This window comes from Enoplosus armatus, chromosome 2 (genome assembly GCF_043641665.1).
Source record: "Enoplosus armatus isolate fEnoArm2 chromosome 2, fEnoArm2.hap1, whole genome shotgun sequence".
Lineage (NCBI taxonomy): Eukaryota > Metazoa > Chordata > Actinopteri > Centrarchiformes > Enoplosidae > Enoplosus > Enoplosus armatus.
In genome coordinates this window covers 28661043-28682235 of record NC_092181.1, presented here as the reverse complement: position 1 = coordinate 28682235, position 21193 = coordinate 28661043, and the positions used below count along the sequence as shown (strand labels likewise).

The window sequence follows — 21193 nt, the reverse complement described above, 5'->3', positions numbered from 1 at the left end:
AAATCTGCACATTAGAGAGTGATGAAGACATTTACCAAACCTTCAGTAAAGAAGATGTTACTGAGACTACAGATGTGAATGAGCCGCAGCTCATCGGGATTCACTAAATAAGATCTGATGCTGACTGTTTCTGCTGCTGAACTTTGAATATTGGCTGAAGAGAAAAACATGTTTGGAGCTGCAAAGCTCATTCGATTCAATTCAATTTATATACCGCCAAATCATAACAGAAGTTATCTCAGGGCACCTTTCATAGAGCAGGTCTGGAAATATCAAATATGCTGATTACAGTTCAACATTAAGATCAGCGTGAGAGATTTATAATTAAGCATTCTACTTAATATGTGGTTATTAATCATCAATTAAATTTGTATTTACATCAGTCAGTCACATCACAGTGGCTCTCACTGTGTCCAGTGAAACACTATTACAGGTGTTTTACCTGCTTTCCTCACATGTTACATGTTTATGTCATGTGTTTGTGATATTTGTACACATTTTCATTCCTTCTTCACATATTTTGCTCTGAACTGGAACACTTCTATGTGTTGTATTACATCAGCTTTTCTTTCATTTAATGGTACAAAGACTCAGTGACTGTTCAACTCCTTAAAAAGACACAAATAGGTAGATGATAGTAGAGTTCTGTACCGCAGTTTGAACTGAAGTGTTCACATGTGGGAGTCAATAGGTCATATTTCAAAATCCATGAAGAGGTTTTGTAAAATTAGTTCCCATTTATCCTGAATTTGTATGACCTTTCAAACAATCTGAAGCTGTTTACAAATGTATAGATGAAAAGTCAGTCCATTCAAACACACATACAGTTGATGATTTGACCATTGACCCCTGGCTGTGTGTGTGTGTGTGTGTGTGTGTGTGTGTGTGTGTGTGTGTGTGTGTGTGTGTGTCTGTGTCTGTGTCTGTGTCTGTGTCTGTGTCTGTGTCCGTGTCTGTGTGTGTTGGCAGCGGACTTCGGTGTGTCGACTCAGATCACCCTAACCATCGCTAAGAGGAAATCCTTCATCGGGACTCCATACTGGTACGACCTTGTTCCTCCTCCTGTCAGTTGTCTCCATGGTGACGCTGAGGTCTTTAGCAGTCTGCAGCTTCAACAGCGGCCATTTTGACTTTCCCCTCCCATTGATGTGAGGAGTCACAGGATGAAGATGATGATACTACACTTTCATGTTTCTTTCTTTATCTCTTATTCTCACGACTTCCTGCTGTATTTAATCAGTCAGCGATTGGTTGTTATGCCAAAACTGGCAGTGTGTCGGCCTCTGTGATTGGCTGACTTTGAGCCGAGGTGTGTGTGTGTTGTTGTAGGATGGCTCCGGAGGTGGCGGCGGTAGAGAAGAAGGGTGGATACAACCAGCTGTGTGATATCTGGGCCGTTGGCATCACCGCCATCGAACTGGCTGAGCTGCAGCCACCCATGTTTGACCTCCACCCAATGAGGTGTGTGTGTTACTGTGTGTGTGTTCACAGGTCTATTCCTGCAGCACAAACTGGTTTGTAGTTTTCTATAATTTGGGGGAACATCTGTCCAGTTCCCCCTTCTCTGTCCAGTCAGAAAGGGAGATCCATAATCCACACCACCGATCAGAGGAATGGACAAAAGTGACGAGCGCAGCTTAACAAGGAGAACCCAATTTTTGCCCTGGGTATTGCCTCTCAGGCTGCATACACTCTACTCAATCATCTGGCTGGAGCTTATTGTGGCTGTGTACAGCCTGAGAGGAACACTGTAGATACTACTCAGGGCTGTAATAGACACTTCACATTCTGTTTCAGGCATTTAAAATACATGAAACACACACAGAACAGCACAAAAAACTATTTTCATAAATTACAGAATATTTCAAAACAGTTTGAATTTGAGTTTAAAATGATTCGAGTCATGGTCCATTTTAAAAGAAAAGAAAAAAAAGTATCAATATGTATATATATGTATGTATGTATATGTATATATGTATATATATATATATATATACAGACATATACAGTATATGCATACTGTATATATCATGTTGCTGCACTAGACAGCAGAAAGGGCTGCTGGGGGCTGACTGGAGAGGTTTAGGACAGAGTCAGATCATTAGATCAGGAAATTGAATGAGCGACTCCCTGTTAACATGGTGACTGATGATTTATTTCTCTCTCAGAGCTCTGCTGATGATGACCAAAAGTAACTTTCAGCCACCCAAACTAAAAGACAGGGTGAAGTGGTGAGTATCTATCTATCTAGCTATCTAGCTATCTAGCTATCTAGCTATCTATCTCAGCATGGTATGTGATGTAATATTTATGAATCCAATCAAGATGCTGCTGAATTATTAACAACAGCCAACCAGGTGCTGTTAATGCAAATAAAGAGAATATTCTCTTTGAATGTCAGCTATTGAATGGAGCTAAAGATAGCAGAGCAGCAACGTGAGAAGCAGACTAATGGTGGTTTTATACGGATTGGAACTTTACATCTCAATAGTGTTAGCTTCAAAACCTCTGCACTAAAACAGTAAACCACTGCACATCACTACTGGAACAGTAAATCACTATACACGACTGCTGGGACAGTAAGTCACTGTGCACCACTGTGCTAGTAGCAGCTCCCCCAGGTGTCTCTTATTGGTTGTTTTCAGACTAATTAAAACTAACAGCACAGTATAGATATGTGCTATATCGTATTTATCAATTACAGAGATTATCATCTCATCCCTAACTGATATCAATCTGCTCTTTCAGTCTCCATCGTCATTTTTCTAAACAAAACACCATCACTAATGTGTTGAAGTAGTTTTTAAAAAAGATAAAACATGAGTTGCATGAGTTCAATTTGGTATTTAGTGTTCAATCTGTGTGTTTGTGTGTCTGCAGGACCGGAAACTTCCATCAGTTTGTAAAAATTGCTCTGACCAAGAACCCCAAGAAACGACCTGCTGCTGACAAACTACTTCAGGTAATAAAACTGTGCCATGATGATGATTTTGACATTTTCACATTCAGTTGAGTCTTATTGAGTTTCAGGCCAGTGTTTCAGGCTCAGAAAACTGGCTGCAGATTAAAGGGTTTTTTTGTCCTCCCCCCAGCACCCATTTGTCTCTCAGCCTCTCAGTCGGACTCTGGCCATCGAGCTGCTGGATAAAGTCAGTAACTCGGATCAGACGTCTTACCAGGACCACCTGGACGATGATGAGATGGACTCAGAGGTATAAGGGAGGGGCTAAAGGACACTTTACGTCTGTTACATCAGCAGATATTTGTTGGTCATTCTTCGTCCATATTATTATTCACAGTAATTGTCCTGGTAAAGTAAGTTGATGTAAATCAGTTCCTCCAGGTTAAACTGTTCTCATGAAATGATTCTACATCAGCTGTTTCCTTCAGTGTTCAGAGTCACTGCAGTCCAGCAGTGTGAGCTTCATGTTATTCAGTATATTCAGTCTCTGTGGGGGGAAGGAAGAGAGAAATCTTTTTAATAATTTGACTAACCAAATAAACCAATAGACGTAAAACAAAATGCATTAAATCAGTCGTCCAGTGCTTGAGTGCGTCTCTTCTATATAGTAGTTGTTCCTTTGAGAGACACATTAAAACCAGAATGTTCCAAATCTGAGTAGCAGAGGTGGAAATATTCTGACTAATCCTGAAGAAACTGCACAACTGAAAAGTTGGAATACATCAGTATGTGTGCACATTGTTTTTAGATTACACCTGTAATCACCAATAGTCAAGTTGATGTTGTCAGTACATGAAGTCAACAGCTTTCTTTCCAAATATCTAGTGAGGGATGAAAACACTCAATAGATCCTCAAACCTAATTGTGGTGATTTGATCCCTAATCACCATGCTGTGTGGTTCTACGAAGCCACGGGTCAAATTCTGTTATGCTCTATAGTGTTCTGTCACATTTTGTTACGTTCCATCACGTTATGTTCCGTTATGTTCCGTTATGTTCCGTACACCATAGTTGTGACATGCATGTGACTGTACAGTAATTTGTATTTTTTCTTCTTCTGTCTGCAGCTTCACCTGCTGTCAGGTAACCGCTGCTCTGCTAATTGATGAGTTAATTTATCGATTCATTTTCTGTTTGATAGCGTTAAAGAATTAATTATTGTTTTTTTATAGAATTAATTAGAGAAACAATTTGATGCCAAAACTGAGTGCTCTCATAACTCGTCATCATTTTATAGGCAATAAAAAATCAGTGATTAATTGAAAAAAATACTCATTAGATCAGTCAATAATACATATAATGGTTAGTTATAGCTCTACTGCAATAATGATTATATTTGTGATTATTGATGCTGGGCAACAGATTTATGTTGTTTCACTGTTTGAGTTTGGTTTTTGGTTTGAATTCATCTTTTGTGTTTGGAGTTTGCTTGAAGTTTGGTTTGAAGTTGGTTTCCCAAAAATCAGTGGCGAGCCGTGCATTTCACACCTAGGCCTTCAGTGATGTCCTACACTGAATGAATCCACCTCTTAATACCATCATTATGACGCCATGGCTCTCGAAACCATACATTTATACAGAAACAAACATAGTCGAGTACAACTACTTTATTTCCGGAGCATTTAAAATCAATACACCCGTATTAACAATTAAGTGTAGTAAAGTAAAAGTTATATGTTCGCTTGGATATTGTCACAACTTAAAAATAAAAGGCAATCAGTCTACAAAGTTTTAAGTCCACTAAACAGCACATTGTCGCACCCGCAAAGCAGTTTTCTTCTCCTCCTTCAGCCATTGTGGGTTGAAAAAAAACAGCGAAATTAACGCGAATTAAGTAGTTTTAGCTCGTTCGAGTCGCTAACGGGACACCAGCTTCCATTTGGTTAACTGCACTCTAATAGCGCTGCCTCTCACTAGTGCGTATCCAATCAGAGAACGTGAACGTGTCACGTTCAACGTGATACCTGCTAGCTGGCCCTGATGTCGCCAACTCGAAATCTGATTGGTTATCACAATCTGTCTGTTTCAGTTCATTTAAGTGTACAGGCGCCCCCACTGTTAATTCTGAAGGCCTCGGGAAGATTTCTTGGAGCCTGGCAACACATGACAGCTGAAATATGATTGGATGAAAGCTCTAACATAAATATACAATGCTGGAAGCAGCGCAACCAAGAGGAAAGCTATGAAATGAAGAGAAAAGACTATGAGGAATAATTTAATACATATTTATGAAAAAAAATATTAAAATGAAACTTATGTTCTGATGATGTTTAGGCCAGCAGAGAAGGCCTTGCTGGCCCTGACGGCTCACCACTGCCAAAAATGACTCTCCTCATACTGTGCATATGTTCAGTAGTAAGTCTATCAAAATGAAAAGAAAATTAGATGTAACCATCTGATGAAACTCTGATGGAGGAAACATGTTTTAGATTCAGCTCAGTTCAAACAGCTGCAGTTTCAAAATCTGAATCCTGAAAGAAAATCAGACATTAAACATTTAAAAACAGAAACTGTCACTCCTACAAAATGATTGACACATCAGTGACACTTTTTAAAAGATATCAGGGATTTAACAGAGTGAGGTTATTAACAGCGAACAGTGTCCGTGTGTCAGTCAGTGTTTGACCTCGACCTGCTCTCAACCCTCCAACATGGCATTCATCTCGTCAGCTGACTGAAGGACGACGCTCAGACTCCATTTTATGTCTGCAGCTGTCACTTCATATGTTAGTCTGCTGTTTAATGTGAATTGTCCTCTGCTGAAAGCACAAGGACACTCTGCTGAATAAGTCATCTCTATACTGTCCAACAGCTAATACTCTCGAAGAATACTGTCTAAAAGCCAATAACAGAAAATACTGTTAAATGTCTCCTGTGGAGTTTTTTTGTAAGAAAGTTTCTCTTTACATTCATTCATTAAAACTATGTGGCTCTCCGGTCGCCTAATGGTTAAGATGCATACCACAGCAACATCCACGGTTTGATTCCTGGCCAGGGGACCTTTGTCTTCCCCTTCCTCTCTCCAGGTTTTATGTCTCTTGCAGTCACATAAAGGAAAAATACCAAAAAATAATTTTTGTGTGTATTCTTGAGGTCTGACAAACATGTTGAATGTATTTCTTTCCTCATACAACATTCATAGTGATCATTTTAAGCATTAACCTTGTTAACCTCCATGTTTGTTTGTGTGCAGTCTTGTTCTTCAACGTGTAGCACATTTGTGCAGATACTCATAAAAATGTGGCTCTACAGCGCCAGTAGTGGTCAAAACTCCACAGAGTACCTTTAAGTTGATGGAAAAAGAAATTCTAAACATCAGGATCTTTAGTCTGACTTCCTGTATCTCTGTCTGTCTGTCTGCAGGTTGTCTCTGTCCCTCAGAGGATCCCATCTGGAAACACCAGAGAAGGAAAAACTCTGTCTGAAATCAACTGTGAGTTTACCTGTCTGATGATGATGATGATGATGATAATGATGAAGCTTTGTTGTGATTGTCTTTTGTCTTTCAGTTGATCAGATGAAGTTCGATCCTCCTCTGAGGAAAGAGACTGAAGCTCACCATGAAGAGGTAACACACACACACACACACACACTATCAGTTGTCAGACCACATCTGGAGGTGATTTGACTGATTTGTGATCAGATCTCAGCAGGTGTAAATGACACCTGTACAGTGTGACCTCATTGTGAAGGAAAACATCTATCCAGCACGTTCAAAGGTCACCTGACTCCGCCTCTTCCTGCTGATTCAACCTGTCTACTGGAAGCTACAGGAAGTAGCAGCAGCTAGCAAGTCTTCCTTCGCAGAGAGTGAGAGGTGTCCACCAGCCCCACCTACCTAATTTGCATATTAAGATCTGATCACAGAGCAGCAGAATGGAGACAATGAGAACGCTTATTAACACCGGGTGTAAATGTAAAGACCTGTGGATCTAATGTCATCATCCAGATCACATGGTAACACCAGGTGGAGCCTCAGAGGTGTTGCAAACATCTGGATTTCTCTCTGGACTGGACACACACACATGAAACTGGCATCCATGTTATCTGTGATGGCTCAGCAGATTTTTCAGCTGATTTTTGTCTTGTGTTTATAGTCCGACTCTGATCGTTTCCTGGACTGTGAGGAGGAGCTGTACTACACCGCAAGATCCAACCTGGTATTTACTGCCAACTCTTACTGATAGATACACCTATTAGCAATACATCAGACTACGGCTAACTGACTAGCCAGGCTAACAGTCTCTGTGTTTGTAGCAAGATCACTTGTAATTATTGAACAGTTGACAGCAAAGAAAAACACTGTAAACAAAAACATTCAATCTTAAGAGAGGCTAATAGTCTGACTGTACGACAGGCTAATAACATGCTAACCCTCAGTCATCTTTTCCATTGTTGTTGTTTTTGTTTTCTTCTTCTTTGCTTCATGAACATCTCCTGTCTTCACCTACCTCTGTTCTACCTGGATGATGTCACTTCCTGCTCAGCTATAACTGGTGGTCTTAATTAGTCTGTGATTTCGTCCAATCGGCAGTACAGAGATGTGTCTTTGTTTCCATTAGAACCACTTTGTATATGTTGAACTGACAGACCAGTAAAGTCACATCAAGTGGGTAACTGAAAATAACCATCAGTGTTTCAAACAGCTGTGTCAGCTGCTGACATGATGTGGATCCAGGCTGATCTGGTGTACAAGCTTAAACTGGTTTGATTTGACTAACGCAGCCACTTGTGTCTGGCAGGCCATGCTGCCGAGCCGAGGCCAGGTGTTGTGTCAAAGTCCTAACCTGCACTTATCTCTGCTACACCTAACCATAAGACCGACTCTTTATAATGTTATTACAGAGACCAACAGGTCCCACCATGAGAAGCACTATGGAGACAGACAGAGAGAGAGACACAGAGAGAGAGACACAGAGAGAGAGACACAGAGAGAGAGAGAGATTACATCAGAGAGAGAGACAGAGACAGAGAGAGAGAGAGAGACACAGAGAGAGAGAGACACACAGAGAGAGAGAGAGACAGAGAGAGAGACAGAGTGACAGAGAGAGAGAGAGACATTACATCAGAGAGAGAGACGGAGAGAGAGACAGAGAGAGAGAGATTTATTTTTATTTTTACAAGAACACTGTATTTCCATACTTCACGACAATTCAATAAAGTGCTAATTAAAATTAAGTTATCCAGTAAAAACAATTAATCATTATTAATAGAATAGAACAGACGATGTCTCCGTAGCACCAGCGCTGTCTAAAAGTGTCCAAATCACCAATGTGTTTAAAAAACCTGTATTCGAGCCACAGTCTGGCCCTGATGTTACAGAGCCAGACTGACCTGGCCTCCTGTCCCTTACGGTTCTCCCCCCGGTTCTTCCTGCTTACATATATGGCCATCTTTGCTTCTCCTGAGAGGAAGTTTACGAGCTGCCACTTCTCTCTGTTTGTCTTTTTGTAGGCAGCTCCCATGATAAAAACACTCTGAGAAAACTTCACACCAAAGAGACTAAAAACAAACGTTAAAAGAGTGAAGAACTCTGTGAGTCTCTGACACTCAGTAAAAACATGGAAGACAGTCTCGTGGAGATCGCAGAATGGACACTTAAGAACAGAAATAAAAGCGTTGATGATTTTGACACAGTTGGAATAAAAAGACTTTTTGCCTGCTCTGTGCAAAGTCAGATTGTTCGGGTTAATGACAGTCAGCAGGGGGCCGGTCTCCTAGCCCTGGGCTCAGGTAGATCTCTGGAAACGGATCTGCGGGGTCCGGTTTGGTCGTTCCCCGGCTGTAGTCCATTAAGAGGCTCCTCTCCTCTCCAGAGAGCCTCTGCCTCCAGAGCTCCAGGACCCCCTGAACCACCCGGACCAAGTGCAGACTCAACAGAGAGCCCTAACCCTAACCCATCGCTCAGCGCCGGCCCCGGCGCATCCACCAGCTGCTGTAGGCACAGGGTCCTGGACCTGCACAGCGCCACCATCAGGCCGGGTGTGACGCTGCTGCTGATGTCCAGCCTGGCCCCGTGTATCAGTGGCTCTTTCAACAACCAGTGCAGAGAGTCAGACTTTTGACACCTTTTTTATTAAAAAGGGCCCAGGACTTAAAAACACCCTGATAAAACGGAGGCAGCCCACTTAACTTTAAAAGTTTTAAATCAGTTAAAAGAGTTGGGATGCCACAAGGTTGTTAAAACCAGAACCCTACCTTTAAAAGACATTTGAGGGAGCAGCCATTTCCATTTGGAAAGTTTTCCCTCAATCTTTTCTGTGACGTTCTCCCAGTTCCTCTGGACCATGTTTTCGTTTCTCCCAGGTACTTTAGGCCGTCTCTTCTCCAGGCCAGGCTCTGGGGAAGAACTGGGAGACCATCACCATCATCATGGTCAGAAGCCTTTTCCTGGCCTAGAGAAATCAGACCAGTGTTTATACCCAACGAGCTAGAGACCTCCAAAACATCCCTAATTAGGTAAACATTGTCTACCATGGACCTGCCAGGCACACAGTAGGTCTGGTCCCGATGGATAACCTGCTCCATAGCTCCCCTCAGCCTGTTGGCCAAGGCCTTGGACAGAAGCTTGTAATCCACACACAGCAAAGACACGGGGCGCCAGATGTCCTGCAGGTTTCCTTTCTTGGGCAAGAGCGTGAGAACAGCTCTGCGGCAGGACATCGGCATGGAACCAGAGGCCAGACTTTCATTAAAAACATCTAAAATATCTACTGCTAAGATGTCCCAGAAGGCTTTATAAAACTCTACTGTTAAGCCGTCGATGCCGGGATCCCTGAAGCTCCCGCATCTGCAGCGGCTCCTCGAGCTGGGAGTTAGTATCCCCAGAGACCTGAGGCAGTTCACTGCAGAACTCCTCCAGCAGTGTGTCCCCCCCCCTAGAATAGAGAGCGGAGTAAAACTCCACCGCTCGCCTTCTTATCTGGCCTGGTTCCATGAGTTCCTGCCCCGTGTCTGACAGCAAGGAGTGGATTACCTTCTTCTGTCCGTTCTTCTTCCCCAGACCGAAGAAGAAGCTAGAGGGAGCATCCATCTCAGCGATGTTCTGAAATTGGGACCTGAACAGTGCACCCTGTACTTTACCGTCTAGCAGGTCGGCTAAAGCCTGTTTTTTTACTTTGAGGACTTCAATATATCCTCATTTTCTCTAGTTCCAGAATATATATCACTCCAGGTCCTTCATAGATCTGGTGTCGTCTCGTGTAACATTGAGGGTGTGCTGTTGACATAGAAGTTTAATCTCAGTCTTACCATGGTCCCACCACTGCCTAAGACTGCTAAAATCACCCTTCCTCTGTCTAAAAACACCCCAGAAATACACGAGAACCTCCCTGAACTTTTTGTCAAATGTTAAAATTGAATTAAAATGCCAATATGCACTTTTTGGCAAAATATTTCTAATAAAAACATGACATAAAAGCAGGGAATGATCCGTAAAACCAGCAGGTATAATTCTGCACATTTTGAATATATTAAAATGATGCTTAAAACAATAAATACGGTCAAGTCTGGCTGAGGAGATCCTACTCTCTCTGAGGTGGGACCATGTGTACTGTCTGCTGTCTGCGTGCATCCTCCTCCACACGTCCACCAGGCCATGAGAGTGGACCAGCTGCCCCAGAGCATGCTGGGATGCTGGATGAGGCTCTGCATGGTTGCGATCTATAGATGCATTTTCAGTACAATTAAAATCTTCACCCAAGAATAAAAAATCCTCAGAGGCACAGCTGTTTAAAACATCGTTGACTTTTTGTAAAAACAGCTTCCTCTCTACACCGTTTGTTGGAGCGTACACATCGATAAAAACAGCCGTGAAATGCTCAAACCGAGCTTTAGTTAAAAGTAACGTCTCCTCAATAAAATGCTCGACCTCCAGCGAGACTGGAGAGAAGTTCCTGGAGAAGAGGAAGCCCACTCCTCCACTTAGAGTGGTGTTGTGGCTTAAAATGGCTTCCCCTTCCCACTCTCTCCTCCAGTCTGCCTCATTTCCAGTGTCACTGTGTGTTTCTTGTAAAAACATGACATCAATGTGTTTCATTCTGGCAGTTTCATAAATAAGTGCTCTTTTTTCTGCGTCTCTGGCTCCATTGACATTTAAACTCCCCACTCTAAAAACGTCCATGTTAAGTGAGTTGTTAAAAACAAGTTTTTTTTAACCTAAAACCCTCCTGGTCCGTGAGGCCAGACTCCTCTCTTTGGCTCATATGGAGTCTGGCAGATGAATAAAACACTGATAAATCAGGGAAATGGTCCTCTACTTTGATACCAGGTTGATTCTTTGTCTGTTGGAGAAACAACCTGATCTTTTCTGCAGTGTACAGCTTTCTCTGCTGGCTGCTACACAGTTTAAAACATGGCACATCACTGCTGTCCGACACACACTCCTCTTCACTCCTGCTTGCATCCATCTGTTTCCTCACTGTGTCCTCCCCAACTTAACTCGTTTTAGCCTCACTGGCTGCGACACAACATGCTTCAGTAACTGAGATCTGCACCCAGACAGGATCTTTTTAATCGGGGAAACCACTTTCCCGTGTCTTGAGACTCATTGGTAATGAAAGGAGGGACATTGGACAGGACAACTTTAGTTGCGGGCTGCGTCAGCGGCAGCACCGACACAAACATCCCGTTTACTGAAATACCTGTCTCGATGACGCGGTGATGTGAGCCTGGTGAAGTCTCCATTTACCATGCCATCTGAGACGCCGGCCAACAGAGACACCGGCAGGACACAAAAGAAACCCCCAACAAACCCCAAAAACCACAAAAGTGCACCAACTATCAACAGTAAACCACCACCAAGAAACTACTTTAAATTAAACACATTACTGAAAAAAGAACGAAGAAAAGTACAAAATCCACTCGCTCAGTGTCTCACTCACACGCCACAATCTCCCAGCATGCACTCTGAGAGAGAGAGAGAGTGACAGAAAGAGAGAGAGAGAGACAGAGAGACAGACATAGTGATGGAGAGAGAGAGAGACATTGAGAGAGACAGAGAAAGAGAGAGAGACAGAGTCACAGAGAGATAGAGACAGAGAAAGAGAGAGAGACAGAGTGACAGAGAGATAGAGACAGAGACCGAGTGACAGAGAGCGAGAGACAGAGTGACAGAGAGACAGTGAGAGAGAGAGAGGCAGAGTGACAGAGAGACAGAGAGAGAGAGACAGAGTGACAGAGAGAGAGAGTGTGATAGAGAGAGAGAGACAGAGTGACAGAGAGAGAGAGTACAAAAAGCAAAGTTTTAAGCCTACTCTTAAGTGGGTTTATGTAGTTAACGTGGCGTTAAGATATTGTTGTCACAGAAACAAAACCCACTGCACAAGCGATTCATCCCAGTGCTCCTCAGACAACATGACAGCTCCCTGAAAGTGAAGCCAAAACATCTTGTTGGGGTCCTGTTCGGTGCTGTTTCCGTACCAGGCAGTGATGTTCCCCATCAGGGCACTCTCGATGGTGCAGGAGTAGAAAGTAGAAATTGCGTATTTGAGGGGACACCAGGAATTTCCTCAAGCATCTGAGGTGAAACAGTCTCTGCCTTGCTTTTCTCACCACTGAGTCAGTATGCAGCGCCCAGGTCAGGCACTCGGTGATGTGGACACCAAGCTACTTGAAGCTGTCCACCTTCTCCACCAAGGACCCGTTGATGTTAAGGGGGCGTAGTTCCTTCCATGCTTCATAGGGTGTAGTTTCTTCCCACTATCAGCTCCTTACTACTCCTAGCTGACGTTCAGGAGTAGGTTGTTGTCCTGGCATCAGCGGGTCAGGTCCTCTTCCTCTTCCCTACTTCTTTCAGGTAGGCCTTTTCATTGTTATCAGTGATTCGGTCCTCCACAGCTGTGTCAGCAGACTTGATGATGGTGTTGGAGTTGAAAGTGGCTACACAGTCCTGTCTCTACAGGGAGTACAGCAGGGGGCTCAAAACACAGCCCTGGGGTGCTCCGGTGTTCAGGATGAGGGTGGAAGAGGTGTGTCTGCCCACCCTCACCACCTGGGGTCTGCCCGTCAGGTAGTCAAGGATCCACATGCACAGTGAGGTTTTTAATTCCAGGTCCTTTAGCTTTGTGATGAGTCTGGAGAGAACTATCATGTTAAATTCTGAACTGTAGTCACTGAACAAGCAACCTCACAGCTTCCTGTCTTGTCCATGTGAGGTAGGGGGGTGTGGAAGATGTGTGCTGTGATGTCTTCCGTTGATCAATTGGGACAGTAGGCAGTGTAGTGGGTCCACTGTGCTGGGTAGTGAGGTGCAGATGTAATTCTGTTCAAGTGCAGTTCAAGTTCTTGCAAAGATCTGACAGAGCAGTTTCTGTATTTGCCTGTGGTGGGATGTAGACCGCTGCCATAATGACAACTGTAAATTCCCTTGGGAGAAACAGTGGTCTGCATTTGATTGACAATAAGTCCAAATCAGGTGAGCTATCCTGCTGTCACACCGGTCCTTATTCAACATAAAGCACACGCCTCCTCCTTTTTTCTTATTGGAGTCCTCTGTTCTGTCAGATAAGTATACAGAAAAAGAGTCTCCTGGTTGAATGGTGCTGTCTCGTCTGCAGTCTCGGTTTTTACAGTCTGTCATAGTCTGTTTCCGTTTGTTCAATTCAATTCAATTCAGTTTTATTTATATAGCGCCAAATCACAACAAAAATCATCTCATGACACTTTACAGATAGAGCAGGTCTAGACTGACTCTTTATTATGTTATTACAGAGACCAACAGGTCCCACCATGAGAAGCATTTTGGAGACAGAGGAGAGGAAAAACTTCCTTTCAAGAGGCAGAAACCTCGAGCAGAACCAGACTCTAGGTGGGCGAGAGACAGACAGACAGACAGGGAGAGAGACAGGGAGACAGACATGTATAGCAGCACCAGTAGTAGCCATAGCAACTATAATTGTAATAATAATGGAAATATGACTGATAATAGTTACAGCTGTAATAATAACTGAAATATGACTAATAATAGCAAAAACAACTTTAATAGTAACAGAACTACGACTAAACATAATAACTGTAGTGATGAGAGTCAGGCGGGCCCATGGCAGCAGCACCCAGGCGTACCAGGACCACGATCCACAGGAACCTGCGAGACGACAAAGCACAAAGAAACTCCGGGAAGATATAAAGTTAGTAACATGCATTGGTGGGACATGAATGTGTAAAGATGGAGAGGGAGAGGAGGACAGCTCAGAGCATCATGGGAAGTCCCCCAGCAGTCTAGGCCTATAGCAGCATAACTAGGGGCTGGTCCAGGCAGGCCTGAGCCAGCCCTAACTATAAGCCTTATCAAAAAGTTTTAAGCCTACTCTTAAAAGTAGAGAGTGTGTCTGCCTCCCGGTTTCTGTCTATTTCAGTCTGTCTCGGTCTGTCTCAGTTTGTTTCAGTCTGTTTCAGTAGGTCTCACTCTCTCTAGGTCTGTTTCAGTCTGCGTCAGTCTGTCTCAGTCTGTCTCGATCTTTTTCAGTCTGTTTCAGTAGGTCTCACTCTCTCTCGGTCTGTTTCAGTCTGCGTCAGTCTGTCTCAGTCTGTCCGTGTCTGTTTCAGTCATTCTCAGGTTGACTTGGTCTGTTTCAGTCTTTCTCTGTTTCAGTAGGTCTCACTCTCTCTCGGTCTGTCTCTGTCTGTCTCTGTCTGTTTCAGTCTGTCTCAGTTTGTTACAGTCTGTCTCAGTCTGTTTCAGTCTCACTGTTTCAGGTCTCACTCTCTCTCTCTCTCTCTCTCTCTCTCTCTGTCTGTCTCAGTCTGTTTCTGTCTGTCTCAGTCTGTTTCAGTCTGTCTGTCTGTCTCTGTCTGTCTCAGTCTGTTTCAGTCTGTCTCAGTCTGTTTCATTCTGTCTCACTCTCTCTAGGTCTGTTTCAGTCTGCGTCAGTCTGTCTCTGTCTGTCTCAGTCTGTTTCATTCTGTCTCACTGTTTCTTGGTCTGTTTCAGTCTGCGTCAGTCTATTTCAGTCTGTCTCGGGCTGTTTCAGTCTGTCTCAGTGTGTCTCAGTCTGTTTCAGTCTGCGTCAGTCTGTCTCAGCTTGACTTGGTCTGTCTCAGTCTGTCCCTGTGTGTTTCAGTCTGTCTCAGTCTGTTTGTATTCATGTTTAGCTCTACTTACTGTGATTATAGTGGTTTACAATAATTAGCTGTAGAAATCAATCCGTTAAAACATGATACACAAATGTTTTTCATGTCTGTCGACACTCTTCCTCAGTCTGTCTCAGTCTTTCTCAGTCTGTTTCAGTCAGTCTCAGTCTGTCTCAGTCTGTTTCAGTCAGTCTCAGTCTGTCTCTGTCTGTTTCAGTCTTTCTCTGTCTGTTTCAGTAGGTCTCACTCTCTCTCGGTCTGTCTTAGTCTGTTTCAGTCTGTCTCTGTCTGTTTCAGTTTGTTTCAGTGTGTCTAAGTCAGTTTCAGTCTGTCTCAGTATGTTTCAGTCTTTCTCAGTCTGTTTCAGTCAGTCTCAGTCTGTCTCTGTCTGTCTCACTCTCTCTCGGTCTGTCTCAGTCTGTCTCTGCCTGTTTCAGTAGGTCTCACTCTCTCTTGGTCTATTTCAGACTGCGTCAGACTGTTTCAGTCTGTCTCTGTCCGTCTCAGTCTGTTTCAGCCTGCGTCAGACTGTTTCAGTCTGTCAGATCAGAATCAGATCAGAATCAGAATCAGAAACTGTTTATTGCCAAGTAACATACATTACAAGGAATTTGCCGTAGTCTGATGGTGCTACATTTTTTTAACATATAACATATAATCTGACAGACAACAAGCATGTAAAAATATAAAGGTAAAAGAATAAGATAAGAAGAGATAAGTCTCGGTCCATCTCAGTCTGTTTCAGTTTGTTTCAGTCTGTCTCAGTTTGTCTCGGCCCGTCTCAATCTGTTTCAGTTTGTTTCAGTCTGTTGAAGTCTGCCTCAGTCTGTTGAAGTCTGTCTCAGGTTGACTTGGTCTGTTTCAGTCTTTCTCTGTCTATTTCAGTCTGTCTCTGTCTGTTTCAGTTTGTCTCACTCTCTCTCGGTCTGTTTCATTCTGTCTCGGTCTATTTCAGTCTGTTTCAGTAGGTCTCACTCTCTCTCGGTCTGTTTCAGTCTGTGTCAGTCTGTTTCAGTCTGTGTCGTATGCCTCAGTCTGTTTCAGTTTGTTTTGGTCTGTCTCAGTCTGTTTAAGTCTGTCTCTGTCTCGGTCTGTCTCGGTCTGTTTCAGTCTGCGTCAGTCTGTCTCAGTCTGTCTCGATCTTTTTCAGTCTGTTTCAGTAGGTCTCACTCTCTCTCGGTCTGTTTCAGTCTGCGTCAGTCTGTCTCAGTCTGTCCGTGTCTGTTTCAGTCATTCTCAGGTTGACTTGGTCTGTTTCAGTCTTTCTCTGTTTCAGTAGGTCTCACTCTCTCTTGGTCTGTCTCTGTCTGTCTCTGTCTGTTTCAGTCTGTCTCAGTTTGTTACAGTCTGTCTCAGTCTGTTTCAGTCTCACTGTTTCAGGTCTCACTCTCTCTCTCTCTCTCTCTCTCTCTCTCTCTCTCTCTCTCTCTCTCTCTCTCTCTGTCTGTCTCAGTCTGTTTCAGTCTGTCTGTCTGTCTCTGTCTGTCTCAGTCTGTTTCAGTCTGTCTCAGTCTGTTTCATTCTGTCTCACTCTCTCTTGGTCTGTTTCAGGCTGCGTCAGTCTATTTCAGTCTGTCTCGGCCTGTTTCAATCTGTCTCAGTTTGTTTCAGTCTGTCTCGGTCTGTTTCAGTCTGCGTTAGTCCGTCTCAGGTTGACTTGGTCTGTCTCAGTCTGTCTCTGTGTGTTTCAGTCTGTTTGTATTCATGTTTAGCTCTACTTACTGTGCTTATAGTGGTTTACAATAATTAGCTGTAGAAATCAATCCGTTAAAACATGATACACAAATGTTTTTCATGTCTGTCGACACTTCCTCTGTAGAAACAGAGGTGTGGCAGAGATGAAGATGTGGAGGTAAAGTAAGGTAGCGTAGTGCAGCAGTGTTTTGTTCCGTTGGGATTTTCACAGTTGGAAGTTGCTGAGTCAGCTCCAATGCTCTGCCAACCAATCAGCTGCCTCCACTTCAGCTCTAATGAAACCTCCTAACTGGAGTTTGTACAGCAGGCTTTTATGGGAGTGAAGAAGAAGATGAGTAGGAGCTGTTGGTCTCAAGCAGTCCAGCAAGTTTGTCAGAAGCTCTAGAAGAAAATAGCTAATCAAACGAAACATGTATCTCCTGCCTGGTGTCTCCTGCAGGAGCTTCAGATGGAGGATGAAGATGCTGCTGCAGGATCAGGATCCATCCTCACTGGAAACAGGTGAGAGAGAGAGGACGTGAACACATGAACCCTCAGACCTCAGTCACATGTTTAAAAGATCATTCTTATTGTTAACAAATCCCTTAAAAAGACAAAAAGCAACATATGTGAAGGTGTTCAGGCAGAACGAGGAGGGAACTTGTGTAATTACATTCAAAGTGAAAGAAAAGAGGCACAAACTGAGGCAGAGAGGCCACTTAATACGACTATTAGGGTCCTAAAACGACATTATTACTGCTACTCATTTATTAATGACCTGATAGTTAGCTACTCTTATTGACTCTTTATTTCCTTTACATTCAAATTAAGTGCAGCAGAGAACTTTGAAATTGATGCATAAAATTCACCAGAATGCAGGAAATGGAGGACCCGCTTCATTTGTGTCCCACATTGACGGTTGGAACCCTACTGATAGTCTGAAGTTGTTCACACAGAAAGTGAAGTGAATATGAAAGGAACACTCTGTGTTGTACTGAATGGATGTATATAATGTAAAGAAGAAGCTGACTGTTGGTGTTGAGAGCTGCAGTGTGTTTCTCTATTCCATCAATGTGTTGAGTGTCGACCTCAGCTCCATCTGAATAATTTATCATTCCTCTCAGAGGGGGGGTGGAGAAGGTGGAGGTGGGGGTGCACACAGAGCAGTGGTGGTGCTGATGAAAATTTAAAGACGCTGCATTTGAGCACTTTGGAATATTTGCTAACTGTGAAGAAAATGCAGCTCTGGATGGTTTTAAATGGACGGCTGACATTTCCACTGACTGTCCTGAGCGCAGGTCACCCCCACATTTTCTTCTTCTTCTCTCTGAATGTGCTGACCTCTGACCTCCTCACCAAGGGTCACATGTCTTCACACCAAAAACTGTTTCTGGTGATGAAAAAGGGTTGAAAAAATGAAAAAAAAAATCAATTGAGAATCTTAAACATGCTGAAGGTGAGTAGAGAGCAAACAGGTGAGGTCACCAGACGGGTGAGGTCATCAAAAGGGTGGGGTCATCAAACGGGTGAGGTCATCTGATGGGTGAGGTCATCAGGCAGATGAGGTCATTAGACGTGAGGTCATCAGGCAGGTGACGTCATCTGATGGGTGAGGTCATCTAACAGGTGAGGTCAGTAGGCAGGTGATGTCATCAGATGGGTGAGGTCATCTAACAGGTGAGGTCAGTAGGCAGATGATGTCATCAGATGGGTGAGGTCATCTGATGGGTGAGGTCAGCTGACAGGTGAGAGGCAGGTACTACACTAAAATACTACAATACTACACAAATATACTACACTTATGTACTACACTAATCTACTACACTAATGTGCTATACTAATATACTACACTACATGTATTACACTAATATACTACACTATTGTACTACAGTACATGTACTGCACTAATATACCACACTAATGTACTACATTACATGAACTACACTAATATACTACACTACATCTATTACACTACAGGTAATACACTACATGTACTAATATGAATCGAGGTTCCACTGTGGTCACAGAAGAAAGAAATAAGATCCTGAGCATTAAATATGACAGCTATCAAACATCTTAACACTCAGACATCAGGCCTCAGGCTACATGTTAATATTCTTATTATAAATCTTTCAGTCAAGTTTGTTTTCAAGAATCAAATCACTGGTTTCAGCCTGGTGTTGTCACCTGCTCATGAGGAGCTGAACATTAGTGAGATTTGATAAGTGAATGTGTCACACAGCTGTACTGTGACAGTGATAAAGTGACAGTCTGTTATTGATCGGCTGACGTTTAAAATCTGTGGCTTTCTCTCAGGTTTCCCGTTATTGTTTTCTCCTTTTTTTGTTTCAAACTGTCCAATCAGGAGCCTGATGAAGTCTGTGGAGGATGCTCTCAACCAAAGGTAAGCCCCACCCTTTCCTTGCACAGGCAGGTGTGACATCATACAGGTGATACATATTGGAGTTTTTGAGTTTCTTCCACACTCAGCTAATAAATATTTTCCATCCAGGGGTCATGAAACTCACATGGATGATGTGGCTGCAGGTGAGGATGACGATGGCTGTGTGGAAGGAGGGAATGAAGATGACCAATCAGGCCATGACAATGACGATGGAGACGGCAGTGACATGCAGCAGTGAGTGTGATGAAAACGCTGAAACACCTATTCAAACACCTGTAGGTGTTTCAGTTATTTAGACGCTAGAACACTTGATTGACTCTAATACAGAGCTTTTCAAACTGAGGCGTCTCCCAGGGGGGAGAGTTAACAACAGGAAGTTACTTTTTGTAGTTTAGGCGCTCACTAACACGGTCAGCAGCAACTGGAGTTAAATCGCTTAGAGACAGATTGATGAGCCAAACATTGCACTCCTTCTCAGAGTCACAACTCAGTCAGATGTGAACTCACAGACATGACGCTCATGTTGAATCATTCAGTGTGACGTCCACTTCCAGAGGAGATCATTATCTGTGATGTCCAGAATAAACTCCAGAAATCCACTCAGACATCAGAGAAGAAAGATGCTGCAGAACCTGCCTGAGAATCATGATGTTTTTAAGTTTCCTTTAGTGTCTGAGTGATCAGTGATAGTTGTCTGTCCATCCATGAGGACGCTGCAGACAGGAGCTGCTAACAGCTGATTCAGCTGCTGTAATGGAGAGCTTGATTATCCCCCAAATAAAACTAATTTTATCATATGGATGTAAAACACACAGTGATGTGAGCAGGCGGCTCACTGTAGCTGACTTCACCTGTTTAACTGACAGAACAACACCTGTGGCAGGTTAGATCAGCTAAAGCCAAGTCAAGTTCATTTGGTATAGGCTAATATGAAACTTTTGGTTGTAGACCAATCCCTGCCCTGCCAATACATGGACACGCCCATCTCATTACCATACAAGCATTTGGAAAATGATAAATGATTAAGACCAAGCAATAAATGAATTATGTTTTCTTTTATTTTGTCAACTGATTGGAGAGGAAAAGTTTTCATTGCATTTTGACCATTTAACCAACAATATTATTTCTTTATTTCTGACTCGTCTGATAACAAAAAGTGATTTACAGATGTTTCAGTTACCTGCAGATGTCTGGTTGGACTCACAGGAAGTTCCTTTCTCACTCTGTCTCTTTCAGTGTAAAAGACTCAACGCTGCGGCCCGGCCCTCCTCCTGAAGCTACTCCCCCCCAGGTGTGTGCTCTCACCTGTCCTGGATCTGGCTGTTTGGAACATTTCTATCTGTCCGAACCAACTTCTCAAATCTGTGCCCCCCGCCCCCCCTTCAGGATGGCCCCCAACCTCCTGATGATGATCACTGTGGCGACCAGGACCAGGATACCATAAAGTGCCATCCTCTGTCAGAAAGCCCCGTCTGCTCAGCCACCCAGGGCCCCCCCAGACCTCCACCCCCCAAACTGCCCCTCCACAGCCTGGGTGAGTTCTGCTGGAACCTTTAGGACCACCTTGACCCTCTGAGAACACAGGTTGTATTATAACTACTGTCAAGTTTATGTGCAGTAAAACTCAGACAGACAGTTTACTTCCTAAACTGGGGGCTGTTGTATGTCGAGCTGTAAACCTGAGGATCGTAGAACATCAGACGGCTGTCCTTGTTTTCAATGATGTTCCATGATGTTTCCTGGGAAGTGTTATTATCCCCAGATGGAGCCTCGGTGCTAACCTTGTAGTCACATAAACTGCCTAAATTGGCTACTATTGTTTTGTTTGGTATTTGTAGCAATTTGTTACCAAGTGAAACCAGATACAAACAAACAGCTGACTGGACTGTACGAGTGTTGATGTTGGATTTTAGCTGCCAGTGGTGGTGCGTTTGCAGCCGTCCTGCACTTCTTGTGTGGGAGACATCTCTGAAGGCTGACGTGAACGTTTTGTCCCATTCGGCTGCTTGTAATTACAGTTGACATGACGTGAACGTGGCATTACTCTGCATTTCAGTCACATTGATCAGGGACATCAGGGACAT

The 21193-nt window shown here is 43.4% G+C and overlaps 1 protein-coding gene across 1 annotated transcript in view; it reads left to right on the top strand.

Moving 5' to 3' along the window:
* LOC139300885 (mitogen-activated protein kinase kinase kinase kinase 3-like) overlaps positions 1 to 21193 on the top strand; it is a 50549-nt gene that overhangs the window by 20817 nt on the left and 8539 nt on the right. Inside the window, exons 8-20 of the mRNA XM_070924077.1 lie at positions 970 to 1042; positions 1330 to 1461; positions 2169 to 2231; positions 2881 to 2962; positions 3093 to 3212; positions 6326 to 6395; positions 6472 to 6530; positions 7060 to 7122; positions 17166 to 17227; positions 19071 to 19109; positions 19218 to 19343; positions 20346 to 20400; positions 20496 to 20643. Of these exons, the coding sequence (XP_070780178.1) occupies positions 970 to 1042; positions 1330 to 1461; positions 2169 to 2231; positions 2881 to 2962; positions 3093 to 3212; positions 6326 to 6395; positions 6472 to 6530; positions 7060 to 7122; positions 17166 to 17227; positions 19071 to 19109; positions 19218 to 19343; positions 20346 to 20400; positions 20496 to 20643 (1092 nt within the window). The remainder of the gene's footprint in view (positions 1 to 969; positions 1043 to 1329; positions 1462 to 2168; positions 2232 to 2880; positions 2963 to 3092; positions 3213 to 6325; positions 6396 to 6471; positions 6531 to 7059; positions 7123 to 17165; positions 17228 to 19070; positions 19110 to 19217; positions 19344 to 20345; positions 20401 to 20495; positions 20644 to 21193) is intronic.